The sequence below is a fragment of the Colias philodice genome, chromosome 5 (assembly GCF_061535455.1).
Source record: "Colias philodice isolate Cphi_HAF_F1 chromosome 5, ilColPhil1 Martin Lab GWU primary, whole genome shotgun sequence".
NCBI lineage: Eukaryota > Metazoa > Arthropoda > Insecta > Lepidoptera > Pieridae > Colias > Colias philodice.
In genome coordinates this window covers 1,715,825-1,735,511 of record NC_143090.1, presented here as the reverse complement: position 1 = coordinate 1,735,511, position 19,687 = coordinate 1,715,825, and the positions used below count along the sequence as shown (strand labels likewise).

The 19,687-nt window shown below is 34.3% G+C and overlaps 3 protein-coding genes across 3 annotated transcripts; 2 read left to right on the top strand and 1 right to left on the bottom strand.

Moving 5' to 3' along the window:
- The first annotated feature begins 26 nt into the window (after positions 1–26).
- ppan (Brix domain-containing protein peter pan) lies at positions 27–4,586 on the top strand. The gene is made up of 10 exons (XM_089695418.1): positions 27–285; positions 409–561; positions 894–1,064; positions 1,348–1,470; positions 1,845–1,906; positions 2,290–2,443; positions 2,737–2,837; positions 3,237–3,365; positions 3,743–3,840; positions 3,971–4,586. The coding sequence occupies exons 1-10, from the start codon at positions 100–102 to the stop codon at positions 4,360–4,362; spliced, it is 1,569 nt and encodes a 522-aa protein (XP_089551544.1). The 5' UTR covers positions 27–99; the 3' UTR covers positions 4,363–4,586.
- Positions 4,587–5,652: 1,066 nt separating this feature from the next.
- LOC149488261 (DNA replication licensing factor Mcm3-like) lies at positions 5,653–16,776 on the bottom strand. The gene is given in 15 exon segments (XM_089695432.1): positions 5,653–6,568; positions 7,205–7,344; positions 7,836–7,943; positions 8,558–8,698; positions 9,521–9,736; positions 10,747–10,815; positions 10,818–10,848; positions 12,082–12,230; positions 12,500–12,698; positions 13,378–13,542; positions 13,981–14,220; positions 14,700–14,938; positions 15,797–15,971; positions 16,200–16,477; positions 16,566–16,776. Coding segments are annotated over 15 exon segments (2,424 nt in total). The 5' UTR covers positions 16,638–16,776; the 3' UTR covers positions 5,653–6,366.
- A 1,027-nt stretch (positions 16,777–17,803) lies between these two features.
- Positions 17,804–19,544, top strand: LOC149488260 (esterase AAEL000016). Its single transcript, XM_089695212.1, has 4 exons — positions 17,804–18,179; positions 18,348–18,545; positions 18,969–19,109; positions 19,315–19,544. The coding sequence occupies exons 1-4, from the start codon at positions 17,960–17,962 to the stop codon at positions 19,476–19,478; spliced, it is 723 nt and encodes a 240-aa protein (XP_089551338.1). The 5' UTR covers positions 17,804–17,959; the 3' UTR covers positions 19,479–19,544.
- The last annotated feature ends 143 nt before the right edge of the window (positions 19,545–19,687 follow it).

Here is a 19,687-nt window from a genome sequence, read left to right as displayed (position 1 = left end):
CGTCAATGTGACTGTGACAGTATTTCTAACCTCAAATACGCACGTTTTGTTTACGTTCCGAGACCATCGTTTATATAGTTAAAATAAAATTATTTCACTATGGGTAAACGTAAGGGAAAATGTGTTAAAAAGAATACAGCCACTAAGCAAGCGCTTGAACCAGAGCATGTAGTAAAAGCTCCGCATTCCTTCGTAATTCACAGAGGACAATGTTCAAAAGATCTCATGGATCTTACAAAAGATTTTAGAAAAATAATGGAACCATTTACTGCATCACAATTAAAGGTAATATTTTGATTAAATTATGTCTTGTTTTTATGTGTTTTACGTGATATTTAAGCTGTTAATTTAATAATTGCATGAGAGTATATGAGATCATGCGTTTTACATGTTATTTTTACCTTTAAGGAGCGAAAGAAAAACACTATTAAGGATTTCTTGTCAGTGTCTGGATATCTGCATGTGTCACATATGATGGTATTCACAGAAACAGAGCTGGGTTCGTACATGAGACTGGCTAGATTGCCCCGTGGACCAACACTTACTTTCAGAATTCATAATGTAAGAATATTCTTTTTACACACACTTATACCATTCTGCCTTGTTTTCTTGTCTTTTAAAATTAACTAAATTTATCTTTGCCTATTGAAAATTAATATAATAATAAATTAAGTAATATAAATTTAATTATTATTTTTTACCTTCTGTAATCTGAGTTTTTGTGATTCTATAAATAATAACTCAGGCCCCGGAATCACAGACAATAGAAAATCTATTGTGTTGTGGACCAATCGGGCCATTCGGGGCTCAATGGGTTAAATAGACTTTTTTCTGTTGCTGCTAATTGTTAATTGATAATACAATTTTAATTTATTATTTTCATTAAACTATAGTTCAGTTTATCAAGAGATGTAGTGTCATCGCTCAGAAAACAATATGTGAATGCCAGAGCTTTCCAAAATGCACCATTGATAGTCCTCAATAGCTTTTCTGGAGAAGGAATGCACATGAAACTCATGGCTACAATGTTCCAAAATATGTTTCCTACAATCAATATCACTACTGTAAGTTATTTGAGTTTATTTTCATAATTATTACTGAATTTGTGAGATTATAGAAAATACGAAGTACTTGCAATATAATTAATTTGTAAAAAAAATGGATGGACCTTTTTATCTGTCTTAACTTACTTTTTGTTAACTTTGTAATATTGATATTATTTAATAGAAAAGACAGTACTTTACATTTTCCAAACCATGATACAATCTTCTCAATCAATTTTATAAATTCTTCCTATAAATGAATATATATATTTGACACAAACTAAATATGTATTTCGAATTTCAGGTAAAGTTAAAAAACATCAGACGCTGTGTTCTAATGAATTATAACCCAGCTACAAAGTTGATAGATTTTAGGCATTATGTGATAAGAGCAATCCCTGTTGGATTGAACAAAGGAATAAAAAAGGTAAATGATAAATTTATTCTACTAAAAATTTATGGCATACAATTAAGTATAATATGTATATTATCACAAATTACCAAAACAAACAAACAACCAAGTATGTATATTATATTATTCAACACTAGCTGCGTTTCGCGGTTTTACCCGTGTGGCTCAGCTCCTGTTGGTCTTAGCTTAGCGTAATTTTATATAGCCTATAGCCTTCCTCAATGAATGGGCTATTTAACACTGAAATAATTTTTCAAATCCGACCAGTAGTTCATGAGATTAGCCCGTTCAAACAAACAAAAAAACTCTTCAGCTTTATAATATTTATTCAACATAGTCAAAACATCTTCAAATTAACTCTAATAACAAATCAATCTATTTTTATTTAGATGGTGCAAGGTAAAATTCCAAACCTCAACCGCTGTAAGGATATTTCAGAGTTTTTTGATAAGTAAGTTACTCTTTTTATTTTTCTTTTCAATGATGTGAATATACACAACATTATAAAATAATAGGTATATCAATTTGCGCTTTCAAAGGTTTTTAGTTGAGAACTTTGTCTATTAAATTTCCTAATCTTAGTTTTAACAAATTTTATGCATTAGGGGGTGTTCACGTATTACGTTACGCGATTTGGGGAGAGTCTCGTAAAACGTTATGATGACTTACTGTGGTACAGAAAAGTGTATTACAAGGGGGAGGAGGAGAGGGAGGGGTCACAATCTTCAAAAATACTTACTTACGTAATATTGAACGCTCCCTTATGATTTATTAATTATTACTTATTTATTGATTATTGATTTTTCACTTATGACGTATTTATTGTTTATTCAGGGCAGCACTTCTATCAGAGAGTGAGTTCGAAGATGACGCAAACAACCAAGTGACCCTACCACAGAGTTTGGCCTCTAGAGGTGCTGCGGAGAACTCACAATCGGCAATCAGATTGGTAGAATTGGGACCGAGGATGACTTTGCAGTTAATAAAGGTACATGATTATAAAGATTACGAAGGCCATGCACTTTAATTTTATTGAAACGTAATTTATCATTAATTACATGTAAAAGTTCATTAATTAATTAATTTTTTAATTGTCTTATACCCTCGATTTTCACTGAAGCATACTATTTATTTTATAGAGTAGTAGTGAACCATTATTTATGCATAAATAAAAGCTTGTTAATTTTAAATTCTATTAAAACAATAGTCTTTTATTTTTTGTTGAAACATACTAAGATTTTGTATATTTTATACAATGTAAATAACAACAATATTTTTCAGGTAGAAGATGGTCTTATGGATGGAGAGGTTCTATTCCATGAGCTTGTTGAGAAGACAGAAGAAGAAAAGGCATTCATTAAGAAGAAGAGAGAAGAGAAGAGGTATGGAATTAATGAAATTAAGTGGTATAATTTGGTTAAATGCTCTTTGGATATCGAATTGCATTACGCGACAGAATTTGTATACGTCATTCGATTCTCGCGGCATGACAACGTTACTATTTGCTTACAATTTACATCATACTAGCGGTCCGCCCCGGCTTCGCCCGTGGTACCTACATGTCTAAACTATCCTATCTCTCAAGTTGGATCCAACTGCACATGGTGTGCGAATTTTATTATGATCGGTTAAGTGGTTTAGGAGTCCATTGAGGACAAACATTGTGACACGAGATTTATATATTTTAACCTGCTTTATATCAAAAGATCGTATTCTAATAACATTGGAAATTGGAAAATAGTTATAGTATTTGGGTATTATAATTTTGTTTTAAATTGCAGGAAACTAAAGGAAAAACGGAAATCACAACAAGAAGAGAATGTTAAACGGAAACAGAAAGAGAAGGAAGAGTTGAAACAGAAGGCTCTAGAAGGAATCAAGAAGAAGAAAGAACTGACTGAGAATCAAAGGTAATATTATAAAGACTAAATCCTGACAATGTTAGAATTTTAATATCACATTATGACTAAATTTCAGTATTTCTATCATACTTTAATTTAACTTAGAGCATTAGAGCATAATTATTAAATATGACTAAGGGCTGATTTTTCAATCCTTGGTTAAAACTTCTATCGAATAACATATTAAACTACCATTTCAAAAATGTATTGTAATTGTCCGTATTTGACAGTATACAGGTGACATTTTAATATGTTCGTGTAATACTTTATTGGACGGATAAATTTTAACCAAGGATTGAAAAAATCGGCTCTAAATAAAGAATGCTTAAAGATAAAATCAGTTTTAAGTTCTCTACTACAACAGTCAACTAAATGTCGTATTTTAGGTTAATGGAGTTAGCAGCAGCTGAAACTCAGAATGCAGAAGAACAAGACGATGATGCAGATTATTACAGACAAGAGGTTGGAGCTGAACCCGAACAAGGTATTTGTTAATTTATTAATTATGTATTTTATTACCTTGCAATATTTTAAAACATTTTGAAAGTGTTGCCAGACATATATCGAAATTTTCATTTTCATCATCATTATTGAATTATTTTATCAAATTTCAGATCTTTTCACACCACACCCATCTAGGAAAAGAAAATCGGATGATAGTGAACAACCAAGAGGCTTCAAGAAAATGCGTCTGGACAAGAAACTTAAAAAGAAATACCAAGGAAAACAAGATAATGAAGGGAAAGCTGATAAATTTCAAGGGAAAAATAGATTTAATAACAAAGATGGTGGAAAATTCCAAGGAAAGAAAAGATTTTCAGACAAAGAAGGTGGTAAATTTCAAGGTAAAAGATTTCCGAACAAAGATGGCGGCAAATTTCAAGGACGGAATCAAGATTCTAGAAGTAAAAATCCAAGAGCTTTTGCCGGGAAATTTAATAAGTTCAATAAGTTTGGGAATAACAAAGGTAATGCTGGGAAGAGTAAAGGAAAACAGAGGAAATGAGGATATAAAGTACATTAACAATTATTTCATTTTATCTGTTTTTACTACATGAGTTTTGGAAGCAAGTGTGCTGCAAATATACACGGACAATGTACATAATATTAGGAATTCACATAAATGAATATCTTATAATGTGTAACTGATTATGAATATATGTAAGTACAAAGAATGTGACAATACTGAAAATTTTTATTAAGATAACAAAATAAAAAGTACATTATTTACCTTGTCGTTTTAATTTTCAAACCTTTTACTAACTTCGCAATACAAACCAATTTCGATGTAATCATACATGAAGCATACATAGATAAATATTTTTAAGTGGTTAGAGATATTACCCGACTGCAAATGAAGGAGGGTTTCGTTTGCGAGTTTATGTATGTATATTATTAATTTGCGACGCCCTAGAGCCTGTCGTATAAAATAAAAAAATGGCGCAAGGCGAAAGTTTGTAAGTATGGATGTATGGATGTTTGTTACTCTTTCACGTAAAAACTACTGAACCGATTACAATGAAATTTAGCACACATATAGAGGGTAACTTGGATTAACACATAGGATTTTCCTTTGAAAACGCGGGCGAAGCCGCGGGCGGAAATCTAGTACTTAATACTTAATAGTAAAATTTGCACTCAGGTATTTGGTTAATATTATGTATAAGCAAACTACAGTTAGATACATACTTTTCTTAATTATATTGCGTGGATAGATCTTAGATTATGTTCATAGAGGAATCAAAAACCACATTGGGCAGATATTTTTAGACATGCATTATAATAGCAACTTATACCCACAGTTTTATACTAATTATATAAGATTGAAGAGTTTGTATGAACGCGTTAATTTCGAGAACTGCTGGACCAATTTCACAGATTAATATCACAATTGGACATTGCGTTCACTAGGTTCTATCTATCCGGATCGGCCCTTTAGTTGAGGATATAATTAGCTCTTTAGCTGTTTTGCTTTTCCTTTTTATTAACGAAGTTTGAGATGGTTTAAGTGTAGACACTTTTTTTTTTCATTTATCTATCGAAAGCATGTCACTGAACTATTTTCTGTATAACTTTTGCGTAAAAGTATCCTACTAATATTATAAATGCGAAAGTTTGTGAGGATGTGTGTGTGTTTGTTACTCTTTCACGCAAATACTACTGAATTACAATGAAATTTAGCACACATATAGAGGGTAACTTGGATTAACACATAGGATAGATATTATCCAGGAAATCCCACAGGAATAAATATCATTAGTTAAGGAATATTTATGTAATAAATAAAAAACATTCCTTTCGATTCAGATTTATTAATCACTTAACAAATTACAATAAAAACAGATATGATTAACTTATCAGTTAGGTAGGTACAAAATAAGGCAGATTCATACATCTAAATTACAAACATTTAGAGCTACACGATCTTAACATGTTTAAACATTACAAAAATAGATTATCAATAATCAAGATACATAACAAATTCTACCTTAGAGCCAGTCTATGTAATTTATAAGTTAATACCAAGGTTAACAAATGACGATTGATGGCACAGATTCTTCTATGAAAATAAACCAAACAGGACATATAAATCTTGATTCATTAGAAATTAGAATACTAGTCATTCATTTTATTCAATTGAGTGGGAGAGACTAACTAAACCTTTCCTAATTAGTAGGATTTTTCCATGAATTTCCAAAATAAACCGCACAGCATGTCAAACTTGATATTTATTACACTTACTAAACTGGCAACCACATGGCAATACTAAACACACAAACTGGCAACACTATGTTGTCTTGTGTCGTCTGTCGACCTCTCCAGAACTGAATGTAGCGTGCAAATAATTTTCATTCACATAACGTGTTACTCTATCAAGTAGGAATGAGTTAACTCGCTCTTCAATTAAGCATTTGTATTTTCCATTAATTCTCCAAAATAAACACAAACAACATGTTCCAATATTGATATTTATTACACATAAACTGGCAACACACACAAACTGGCAACACTAGATCAAGAACACAATATCGTCTGCCATCATAACTTGGTTGTCTTGTGTCATCCGCTCTAAAGCAGCTGTAATTTCCCCAGAACTAAATATCGCGTGCGAATACTTTTCATTCACGTATGTTGTTATTCTCTCTAGTGGGAGGGAATTGGCTCGTTCTTCCCGGAATAGTTGTTGAAGCGCTGACTTGAATTCTGTTAATCTGGAATAAAAATTTGATATTTAATAGTATGAAGTTATTTGTGTGAATTTGGGAGACAATAAAAACTCAAAACTTGTATAACGGAGACATTTCTAATAAGCGATATAAAAAAGTGAAGTCCCATGTCCCCTAGTGGGGTAAGGGGCAGATGCATTATACATCTGTTTCACTGATCGATTTTCTTTAGGGACAAGTAGGTGATCAGCCTTCTGTGTCGTACCAGACCGAGACATTTTTTTTTCTTCGTCTCCACCGGGAATCGAACCCAGGACCCCTCGGTGTTACGCTCACGCGTCAACCACTGTATCGAGGCGGTCAATGAGCGATATAATAGACAATATTTTTTTTTTATAGAAACTGTTTATTAACGATTTTTTAATAGGCGAGTAAGAGTCTAGTGGCTTATTACATATTACCTCAATGTGATTGATTGATTCATTTTTTGAATGCATTTAAATATTATAGGAGAGCAATAAACGATAATTCAGGGAAACTTAATTTAATTTAATTTATTAATTAAGTTAAAGTTTAAGTTAGTCCCTATCTTTTAAAAAAATATGACTTTTTTTACTCAATATTTTCCTGTATAACATTGTCACAATTAATTTTATTTCTCAATAATAATAAAACAATTACCTATTGGTCTCAATAACAGTAGTTTGCGAAGGTTTCTTAGGTTCTGCGTCTGTTTGTCTGGCTGTATGCGCCCTCCGAAGTACTGTCTCTGCTTCTTCGTCTGAAGAAAACTCGTAGGGATCTGCGTCGCCGTCTTTCTGCTGTTTATATAATAGGTATTATAGTAACAAATTTTGTATGAAATTTGATATTTTCGTAGTATTGTCTAATTGTAATATTTATTTTTTCATCCTCAACCACGCAAAATAGAAATCTCAATCTATACTAATATTATAAAGCTGAAGAGTTTGTTTGTTTATTTGAACGCGATAATCTCAGGAACTACTGGTCCGATTTGAAAAATTCTTTCGGTGTTAGATAACTCATTTATCGAGGAAGGCAATAGGCCATATTACATCACGCTAAGACCATTAGAAGTGGAGCCACGCGGGTAAACCGCGGAGCGCAGCTAGTATCTAATAATTCATCAGAATGCTTCGAAAAATTTGAAACTAAAATCGTCAACAGATCAAAACGAATTTTTGAGTACAAGTAATTTTAAAGCACAAATTAAAGTTCAAACTTATGTAACTCACACAATCTTAAATATAAAAAGCTAAATAAAATAATACATAATAAAATGATAACTAACCGTCCGTCTCGATCGTTTGGCTCGTGGTTGTGAGGGCGTCGTCTCCTTATCCGACGCTTCGTCACCTGATGACGCGCGACGTTTGCGACGCTTTTCTTTTGTCAACACCTAGAATGCAATTCATTGTTAATGTTCGTTTTTTTTGACGTGACAACGTCTTATAATTCGATAGAGCCGGCTGCACGCACGAAAAAACATGACTCATGCGGCGTTACCTCGCTCTGAGGCGTTCCGTAAGGCTTGAAGTGCAAGCGAGAGCGCGGAACGAGCGACAAAGAAGCACAATCGGACGTTGTCACGTTCAACTATCGTCAGTAAACCGACTTTATTTTGAGATATTTATTATCATTCTTATACTATCCCCTATAAAATACTATAAAAATAACATATACATATATAGATAATACTTTATCGCGTGGTAAAAGGGCTTCAATATGTTGGAAAAAAAATATACATTATAGTTGAATATAAAATGTAAATTTTTCAAACAATCACATTTTTTCTATAAAAAAAAGACGTGTGTCACTCGGGGACTGCCGCGGTAAAGCTATTGCATGCTATGCCTTCAAGCCACACCTCCGCGCCTGTCGGAGTGGGGAGCGTGAGGTTTTCTTCGTTACGGAATTTCTGGATTCGGTCCCCGCGCTCAAGGCCCACGATAGAAGCTATGCAATAGCTTAACAGAATGTAAATTTGCATATACATATAACAACAACACATACCCGTTTAAAGTACGCGAAGTGAACAAGTTCAATAGCGCATAGTGCATCCATTTCTGTAATTTGGAAACTGAGGCGACATTTTGCGTGCGCTGTGGCCAAACGGATCAGAGTTTCTAATGTACGAGCTGTTACTGGTTGCGTCTGGAATAAAATATACATATTTAGTTATGTGTATGTGAATATGTGGAGGAATTATTATTTATTTAGACTACAGGCCCATGTTGAAAAAATTATGGGTCATTTGAACCACCAGGTGACCTATCTAGAACGATATAAGAGCATAAAATAATAAGATTCAGGACTATGCCGTAACTTGTAAGCTGTCCATCTGAGTGCAGATGAGAATTCGAAAGCACAGGTAGAGATTTTTTTCGCCTTGTCTCCATGATTTTTGTACGGCGTTGCGAAATAATGGATTAAAAGCAGTATTGAAATTGTATGAATCTTATTATTGAAGTGAAAACTTCTTTAGCGGCGTTGGGTATAAAATCTTAAACTCGCGTCAGGACACGTGGCCTGATCGAAAAAGCGTAAGACGGATGGATATCAAACATGCTCAACGTTAATAATCAAGTTTTCACTTCGGCCGGCACTCCCGGAGTGCAACCCGTCTTTTTTTTATGCTCTTATATCGTTCTAGATAGGTCACCTGGTGGTTCAAATGACCCATAATTTTTTCAACATGGGCCTGTAGTCAGTTATCCAATGGTATACAATTTGAATAATTTGATATAATTCAACAACCTTCCGACCTATCACCTTATTTCTTACCAAAACATAAAATTCACTAACAGAAAGCTACACAATTCAGGAGTGACATATTGTTTTTATCACGCAACCTGGGTAAGTTTAAGCTTCATCAGCTTGGCTATATGCAGGTATTTCTTCATAAAACTTACCACTAGTAGCTTGTAGTAAGTAGTAGTAAGTACTAGTAATATTAAAGAAGTGTCTCCAACATACCCTGGCCACATCGCTCTCCATCATATCCTGGTTCCGTAACTTGGTGTACTCATCAGCTATCGCATCAGACGCCTCCTGGGTCAGCTTGGGCTTCATCAGCTTGGCTATATGCAGGTATTTCTTCATAAACTTGGTGCTGAAGTACTGGTCCTTTTTGTTGCGGGTCCGGCCGTGGAGCAGAGGATCGTATTTCTCGTATATTGAGTCCGTTGAATCCTAGAATGGGTAGTAAATATTAGATTTAGTAGAGATTTTGGCAGGGAAATGATAGAACACAGCATTGTAAAAATAGGGTATTTTTATTCGAAATTTTTATAATTATATATAGATAAAAAAAAGACGGGTTGCAGAAGTGAAAACTTGATTATTAACGTTGAGCATGTTTGATATTTTGGAATGGTATCCGTCTTACGCTTTTTCGATCAGGTCACGTGTCCTGACACGAGTTTAAGATTTTATACCCATTACAGAAAAAGTGCTCAACGCCACTAAAGAAGTTTTCACTTCAAAAAATGACTATGTAATTTATTATAGTAGAGCCATTTTAATAGGCAACATTTGACAGTTCAACAAAATTCAACAACGTAACCTAGTAACGACAACATAGAATAACATGATATTTCTTTCTGTTAGATCTGCACATTTGCTTAACTTTTTTCAATAACGATTACATATTTATAATAATAATGACCGATACAAGTAATTTTAAGATTTCATTTTACTGATGAACCATTCTAAACATAATAAACAATTTCTGAATTGAAGAACTGACGTCGCTACAATTTTGTGTCAATAAACCTTTTTTCTTTTTAAATACCAGAGATGTTACTCTAAAAATCGAGATCTGACATCTAGAATCGAATGCATTGATTACTTGTGAACAAAAATCATCATAAATTAATAAATTCGATTTACAAATGTTTCAAATCCGTATCGATTAATTCACTTTAATCGATGTTTTTAAGCAGGTTACCTCTCTTGGAAGATAAAATTGATAGACGTCAAATGTTGCCTATTAAATTGGCTCGACTATAATTGCTATACGTTACCTGGGTCACTCAATTGTGTAGAAACATTCGTACGCGAATGTGAGTGACGAGCATAATTCGTAAATTAAAAAAATAACTACAAATATTGAATTGTGAAACACTGTATAGATTATTTGAGATATAATTTTATTTTCATTTCATTCCAACCAACAATACTTTTAAATCTATTTATAATACCTCAACATCATCATTATCAGGATTTTCTGTTGACAGCATGTCCACTGATGAACCCATTGGCATTGCATTGGCAGCACTTCACCGTCTTGTTCTTTTGGATTCCTGTATAAAATGAAATTGTATTGATAAAATTATAAAACCGAACTGGTAAAGGTCAATAAAGTCTATTCTGTGTATAGTTATAGCTTTAGATTAACCTTTGATAAATTAGCTTAAAATTTATCAAAGGCACTTAAAAGAAGGGGTTCAAGTAAAAAAAAAAAATCATTCACAACAAAAAACCCAGGTAATTTTTTTCACATACATTTGATATAGTATGATTCAAACTGAATGGCGGCTCGGAATATCGTACGATCCGATGCGTAGAAACCAATTTTAGGTATTAGCGGGACGTTAAGGGACCTGTGCGCTCGCACACGCACCTGCACCTAACTTCCGAACCGCCATTAAGTTTGAATTGAACTGTACCAACTAGTATAAAACTACAGAATACATAATAGCTAGCTAGCTAAACGCTACAGAACGGACACTCTCCGCCTCCCGCCAAAATTGAACACTTACCTCACCCCGCACGATCAGTCTAAAAATGGTCCACATTTTTCTACAGGGTCGATACGCAACAAAGATTGACAACATTAATCAAATTGACTTAAAGTAATTTTATTATTTTGGATTTGTGATTATCGTTTTTCGTAGAAAATGGTTAGATATTGTGCTGTTTCGGATGTATTTCATCAGAAAAACGCGAATTTTTTTTTACGCTAGTCAAAAATGTGCCAACCATGAACCATAAGGGTGCACTCACACACATCAGTCACCGTCAAGTCACCGATGACTGATCGGTGACGGTTTGTGTACGTATCCACAAACACCAGTCACCGTCATGTTGTCCGTCAGTCACGTCGCCGGTTTGACTGAATCATTGAACACATACATCAGGTTAGTGAGTGATTAGACGTGTGTCACGCTAGAGAACATGTAGCAATTGACGGTAGCACGACGCTGACTGAACTGAGACGTGACGGCACCGGGTGAGTGGGGATAAAAGTATGATACATGTATGGAAAGATTATTTGACGTGCCTGACCGGGGACGTCACTGATAGATTTCGTGCCGGCGACTGTCGTGTGGGAACAGAGTCATACTAGAACTATTGATACATATTTTTTTTTAATCCTGTCCGGTGACGTGCCGTGACGGTGACTGATGTGTGTGAGTGCACCCTAAAGCGTTAACACACACATTTGCAGTCTCTACAGTGTGACTGTCAAAACGATAATTTTGTATGGAGTGTCCGGGGTGTGATACAACTAAGTGCCCAATTCGAATACAAACCTATATCGATGCATCCGCAGTACATGCTCCGAGATCATATTATCATGGTCCGCGTCCGCGATGTCCAGCATCACGAAGAGCAGATCGAAACGAGATAACAACGAGTCTTGGAGCCCGATGTTCTCCATTGGCGTTTTGTATTGGTCATACTGAAACAACATGTTATAAATAATAATTTTAATTATTTGACAACAAACACACATGCACATGCAATTCTGAGTTAAGTTACGACTCGGCTTCGTAGTTACGACTTTTTCCCATTGTACATAGTAGAAAATATTCTGATTCACACAAAAAACAAAAATAGCTACTATAATTTTTTATTATTGCATCTACATAATTCAAAAGACTTGTCTCGCAACTTACAGCTGCAGCGGTAAGGACCGACGGCGACCCTTTCATTAAGCTGTGTACTCACCCGTCCATACACCGGGTTAGCAGCAGCAAGCACAGAACAGCGCGCATTCAGCGCCGCGTGTACCCCCGCCTTAGCGATCGTCACCCGCCCTTGTTCCATCACTTCGTGTATAGCCGTTCTGTCGATGTCCGACATCTTGTCGAACTCGTCGATGCACACTACACCCCTGTCCGCTAACACCATGGCGCCGGCTTCTAATCTGTGAGAGATTTAACAAGATCGTGTGGCAACTCAGAATTAACTCATATAAATCTATATACATATATAAAAATGAAACCCGTTTCGCGTTGTCACGGCATCACGCGTGAACGGGTGGACCGATTTCGATAATTCTTTTTTTATTATATTCCTTGAAGTATGAGGATGGTTTTTATGTAGACAAAACGTAAATATGTACGACGGGCGAAGCCGGGGCGGACCGCTAGTTTGAAATAAAAAAAAATATGAATTAAGAAATAATGTACAACAGTTTTTGCGCATGTTACATTTCAGTATACAACAAAGTCACTTTTCGCTGTCTGTGTGACTGTATACTTAGATCTTGAAAACTATTCAACGGATTTTGATGCGGTTTTTTTAATGCATAGTGAATATCAAGGTATGTTTTTGTATATAATTTTGGACAAAGTGGGCGGAAAGCTAGCCGAAAATAAATAGTTAAATTCAACTTTGAACTCTATTTAAAACATTCAGAGAAAAAAAAGACGGGTTGCACTCCGGGAGTGCCGGCAGAAGTGAAAACTTGATTATTAACGTTGAGCATGATTGATATCCATCCGTCTTACGCTTTTTCGATCAGGTCACGTGTCCTGACGCGAGTTTAAGATTTTATACCCAACGCCGCTAAAGAAGTTTTCACTTCAAAATCCATGTATTACCTTCGATCACCAGTCTCTGGGTCAGTGGTAACAGCAGCAGTGAGACCAACCCCAGAAGACCCTCGACCAGTGGTGGTGATCGCTCGGGGTGCTGTCATCAACACATAGCGCAGGAGTTGGGATTTGGCCACCGATGGATCACCAATGAGAAGAATGTTGATGTCACTGAAATATTTTAATACAATGATTGCTGTTTATTTTTTAATAGTATTAAGGACCGATTTTTCAATGCTTGGATAAAACTTATCCGTCCAATAAAGTATTACACGATAATATTAAAATGTCACGAAAACTGTCAAATACGGGCAATTAGAATACGGTTTTAAAATGGTAGTTTTATGCATTATGCGATGAAAGAAAAGATAAATAAATTTTAATTTTATATTTTACTATCCTCAAAACAACCTACTCTAAATCAAGAGAAATTAAAAAAAAAAGACAGAGCTTGTGTCGAGCATACATGTCAGAAGTGAAACATCTTTGGCAAGATTCAAACTCGTCGCCTTACTTCATCACGTGACGTATTTCCATGATACAACTTTAAAATTTTACTCTCAACGAGCCTAAAGTTTCACTTAAAAATATATAACCAAAGTACCTTACCCTCTTAATCTTGTTCCATTAGGCAATATCTTCTCCATTCCTCCCAGTAATTGACACAATATGGCTTTCTTAATAAAATCGTGACCGTGTATCGAAGGTGCTAGAGACTTGCTTAACAATTCAAACATGTCTGCGTTTGTGCGTTTCGCTAGACGCTTACATAACTTTATGTCTTCTAGAGTGATATTGAGATTCATTTCTTTGTTTATTTGTGTTACGTTGTTGGCTATTAGGATTGTTCTGAAAAGCAAGTGATTTCAAATGAGAGATCAGGAATTTTAAATGAAAATTCATTTGTTCATTGTTAAAATATTAGGATACTAGCTTTCCGCCCGCGGCTTCGCCCGCGTTTTCAAAGAAAAACCTGCATAGTTCCCGTTCCTGTGGGATTTCCGGGATAAAACCTATCCTATGTGTTAATCCAAGTTACCCTCTAAGTGTGTGCTTAATTTCATTGTAATTGGTTCAGTAGTATTTGCGTGAAAGAGTAACAAACACACACACATCCCCACAAACTTTCGCATTCATAATATTAGTAGGAAGGATTTTGTTAATAGTTCAGATTTCAATAACTTCCTGTAATTAAATCTTTACAAAGCAACATGTACAATTAACTATTTAAAAAAAACGAATATAGAGCAGGCCTTTCTTTAGAATCAAACAATAATTGCAGTTAAAAACTATATTTTGATGAAAATTTAAAATAAGTACAAACTTACCTGAAAGTACCAGCTGTAAAACTGCCCTGCTTTGACGGGAGACATCTATAATTGCCTACAATCTGTACCCTGTCTCCTGGCTTACACATGTCCACTAGATCATCATCGCAGACCACATCGACACTCCTCGGAAGCTGTCCAGCAGGAGCTTTTTCGGGCATTTCCTGTACTGCGAGGGTCTGGTGGTCTTTATATCTGGATAAACCATATTCAGTTTCTAGTGGGTTGCCTTCATCATCCTAGAAATTATAAGTATTATTATTTCAACTAGTATATAAAAGCATATTCAAATAATTTGGAAAATCCAAAAGTGCACGCCTCATAATTTTTTTTTAATAAATATTTATTAATTATTATTTTTGTTTATTTAATAACAATTAAACCACATCGAATCAGACCCTGAAAAATGAAAGGGTTCTATTCCTGAGCATACTCAAGCGTAAGAGAAAAAAAAAGACTCGATTAGTAAAGTATTTCGGTCGCTATTGTGTTAACAAGAAAAAGGATCCGCACATACAGACAAACGGACGTCCAAGACAGAACTTTTTTAAACTGTTTTTTAACTAGTTTAAATAACAAAAATGACATCAAAAATATCATGAACGTTAAAAATAGTGTTTTTTCTTAATATGTGTGTGTATGTATTATCTTACAAGTGCAATGTATGATACATAAAGACATTTTAAGTTTGAAAAATCAGATGTTTTGCGCGAAGTGACAGTAGTACCCACCTCAACGCTTCGCTTATGAGGCGTGCAATAAATAATAGGGACACACCAAATCACTACACATACAAATAAAATAATATTTAATCCATCAGTCCTCGGAATCACAGACACAATAGAAAATCTATTGTGTCGCGCCCCGATCGGGGCTTACGGTGGTCAATGGGTTAAATAAATAATAGAGACAGATTAATAGTGTTGTGTAAAATGTAGAAATTTATATTTTACTGTTAGAATTTGAAATTATTTAATTAAAACTAAAAGTATCAATCTAATAAGTAATACATAACTTGTTGCCTTAAAAGCCAGACATGATCCAATACAAATTAAGTACTTTTCTCCAACATGGTTTAATTCAATTGTAAATTTTACCTTAGTAGGATAAATAGCAGTAGTAGGGAAAGCTTCAAAAGACGTAAGATCTGTGTATTTCCTTTCCATGACTTTTTTTGTAGCAGGACAGTAGTGAACACTCCTTACTACCTTTGGTCTTACAAGTGACACCCTTGTGACTATTCCTTCCACACATATTAGATTACCCAAGTACCTGTAAATCAGTTTATATAACAATATCAGAGGAAAGTTGTAAGAAAGTAAATAAGATGGCTTATTGTTTTTGGGCCTATAACTTCTTTAAATAGTGGACTATGTGTAAAGGCACACCGAACTTAGGGACCTCTTGTAACCCTATGTTTAGGAATAAAAGGCTATATTATTATGTTTAAGTTCATAAGAAAGAAAGCTAGGTGAAGTAATTAGAAAGGCTTTGACTTACCTGGATGTTAAACTTCTTGGTGTAACATGCTTAGTACCAAAACTTCCAGAGAATGCAACAAAAAATTCTTCCTGTTCTTTTGCATAAGTTGGGTCTATTGACGATACATATTCCTTTAGCGCTCTTTGAAACGCTATTTGTTCTTCAAAGGCATTATCCAGCAAATTCTTTGCTCGATCTGGGTTCTTTCTTCTTAAATCATTTATGTTAACATTTAGTCGCTTACTTTTTTCTCCTATCATTTGCTTCACTCGTTCCATGTAAACACCTTGATCTTCCTACAACAAACAAAATTGCAATAAAACTTTTCGAATAACTTTTAAAGAGTAGAAATAGGTTACCTTAAAAACAATTGTTTATCATTACCTCATCATCTAAAAACTCCAAATATTCTCTTTGTAAATCTCTTAATCGCTGATCGAAATCACCGTCTTCCATGTTTAAAGTACTGATTGTATTATTTTAAAAGAAAACTTCTTATTTCTGATAAATAACAACAAAATGCGTTAAAATTGAACTTGACAATTTACAAGTTTTACCGCGAAAACGCTGTAACTTTTTAAACGTCAAATTGCGAAGTATTTTGTCGTATGGCAAATACGTAAAAGTTTTTGCGGGAGCCAAGTTTGGTGAATGGTAAGCTTCAGAGCCTGTGCTCGGTTAACGTCGGTAAAGCTATTGCCATCGCATCGCTGTGCTGGTACACCACATGGTACACAGAGCAAGTAGTTTAGGTTGGAGTGGCGGTGTTAGGGTTTTTCGTTACGGAATTTTTTTATTCGGTCGTCGCTGTCGCCGCGCTCAAAGTCGAGGCTGTTTTCCAATTACAGAGCATAATGTGACTCAGTGCCGCACAATGCCGAATTATGCTGATGCTTTATTGGAACGTGAAACGCACCAGCAGGTTGCGCTAAAAGTGTTCAGTGTTGAAAAAAAAAAATATTCATAGAGTTAGCAATAACCTCATTAATGAGTAAATAAAGTGGTATACATAATAATTGGTTGAATAATATTTACGGTTATTTCAAGTAATTTGGATTTTGATTATTTCATTAACATTTTTTTCAATGTTTGTACCTTCATCCATACTTATATTTATTTTTTTAACACAATTTGAATTAACTTTGATTATTTCGAAAAAACTACAATGAAACGAAAGCTTTAAAATTTTTTCCAACAATTAATAATTACTAACGATAAATCGATTGCACGCATCAATTCACGCCTTTTTCTAGTGCTCGATTGTGCGAAGAAGGTGCGAAGCGTTGCTGTAGTTGGAACATTCATCGTTAAGCATTATGCCGCATAATGCGCTCTAGTGCTGTATTTGGAAAACGGGGTGAGATAAAAGCTATGCAATAGCTTAAAAATACATACTTACATTTAAGAAACTAATTAAAGAAACATCCAAAATCCCTCAAGTAAAATAAGTATCAATTAAAAATACAAATTTTCTAGCTTCCTTTCTGTATACGCCCTAAGTCGCTTCGTTATGCTGCGTCTGTGTGCTGCGTGCTGCGGTTTCATCTCTCATGTACAGTCTGACACTGACAGTTGACAATAACAAGTGACTCTATTGACAATTGACATTCGGAAATCGGAGTTTGGATTTGCTTCGAAACGACGGCCGACTCAAGTTCAATTTTTTATTATTTATTTAAGTTTAACACAACAATATTAGTATTCTTACCGTAAACTTATTTTCTGCTTTATCTAAATGGATTAGAAAGGTTTCTGTAGATCCAACAATAGTAATTAAAATGTCTGAAGTAAATTCAAATTCTAACCAATCTCCGCCGACAAATAATAAAGAAGAGAGGAGAAAATTAAAAATCCTCGCTTTTCATGGATACAGACAAAACGGCACTGTGTTTAGAGCGAAAATTGGATCGTTTCGTAAAGTTGTGTCGAAATATGCTCAATTGGTATTCATTTCCGCGCCACATAAAGTTTTAGTTGAAGAAGGAGGTGGCGATGAAGGTAATTGAATTATACTTGTAATTTAATTGATCTCTGTGAATCCCTAAATTATATAAGTTTATTATTAACTAACATTTCATATAATTACTTATTTTGTAGTAAAAATAGTGATTCTTGTACACTAATTTATCAAAAATGCATTTAAGTCAAGTCATATTTTATCAATAGATGCGCGATCATGGTGGTTCAATGCTGAAGATAATACATACAGTGGTAAATGCTTGGGAGGTCCTGCCATTGGTTTTGAGGATACATTACGGTTAATTGAAGATGTAGTGAAGGAGTATGGTCCATTTGATGGATTCATGGGTTTTTCACAAGGCGCCTGCCTTGTAGGGTTGTTAGCTGCTATGCAGCAAAAGGGATGTAAGTAATCTATTAACTTTGATTTCATAATTTTTGATTAATCAGAAGAATATTTAATGTTTCATAAGATTTGCTGCAAAAGCATATTTACAACTTTTCCATCAATGAACAATAACATTAAATTATTAAATTTTTAGTAGAACTACCAAGCAAAACTATCATCTTATCTTAATACTATTATAAAGGCGAAAGTTTGTTTGGATGTATGGATGTATGGATGTTTGTTACTCTTTCACGTAAAAACTACTCAACCGATTACAATGAAATTTAGCATAGCAAACATAGGATAGGTTTTATCCCGGAAATCCCACGGGAACGGGAACTATGCGGGTTTTCCTTTGAAAACGTGGGCGAAGCCGCGGGCGGAAATCTAGTATTCTTATATTTTAGTTGATTTACATTTCAACATTTTCTTGGTTTCAGATTTACCATACACATTTAACTTTGCAATATTTGCATCAGGATTCCGATCTGGTAGTTTAGTTCACAAGGGTTTCTATGATGAGGATATAAATTTGCCATCTTTACATGTTTATGGTGAAAGTGATTCAATTATTCCTAAAGGTATGTAATACAAATTTAGTCCCCATTTTCATATTGTATAATTATTTTAAATATTGTTTTTAAGTTGTTTTATCTGTGATGTATAAATCAATAAATAAACATTAAAAGCCTGCTGCTTCCACGATTCACTACAGAAGTTTAGCATAGAAAAAAAATTGCTTATTGATTTTATGATTAAGATTTGGAAATTGTTTATTTTTTACAGAAATGAGTGAGTCCCTCATAAATCTATTTGTTAAGCCTATAATTGCTGAACACTCTGGGGGGCACTATGTGGCATGCTCTGGCTCTATAAAGGATGCATATTTGGATTTCCTACATGATAGGTACCAAGATATAGTAGAAAAGCCAGAAGAGAAGAGACCCTAAAATTAGTACAGAAATTGTAAATAAGAGAAAGTATTTCGAATAAAGTATGTTTGACATAAATATAAATATTGTTTTATTTGCCGATGATTAAGCAAGCAGAGTATTTTTCACAAGAAATGGAAATCTAATAAATTTTAACGTAAACTAGAACGTGCAGTTTTGACATAATATAATTTTGACAGAGGAGTGGGACTGATGTCTGTCAAAAA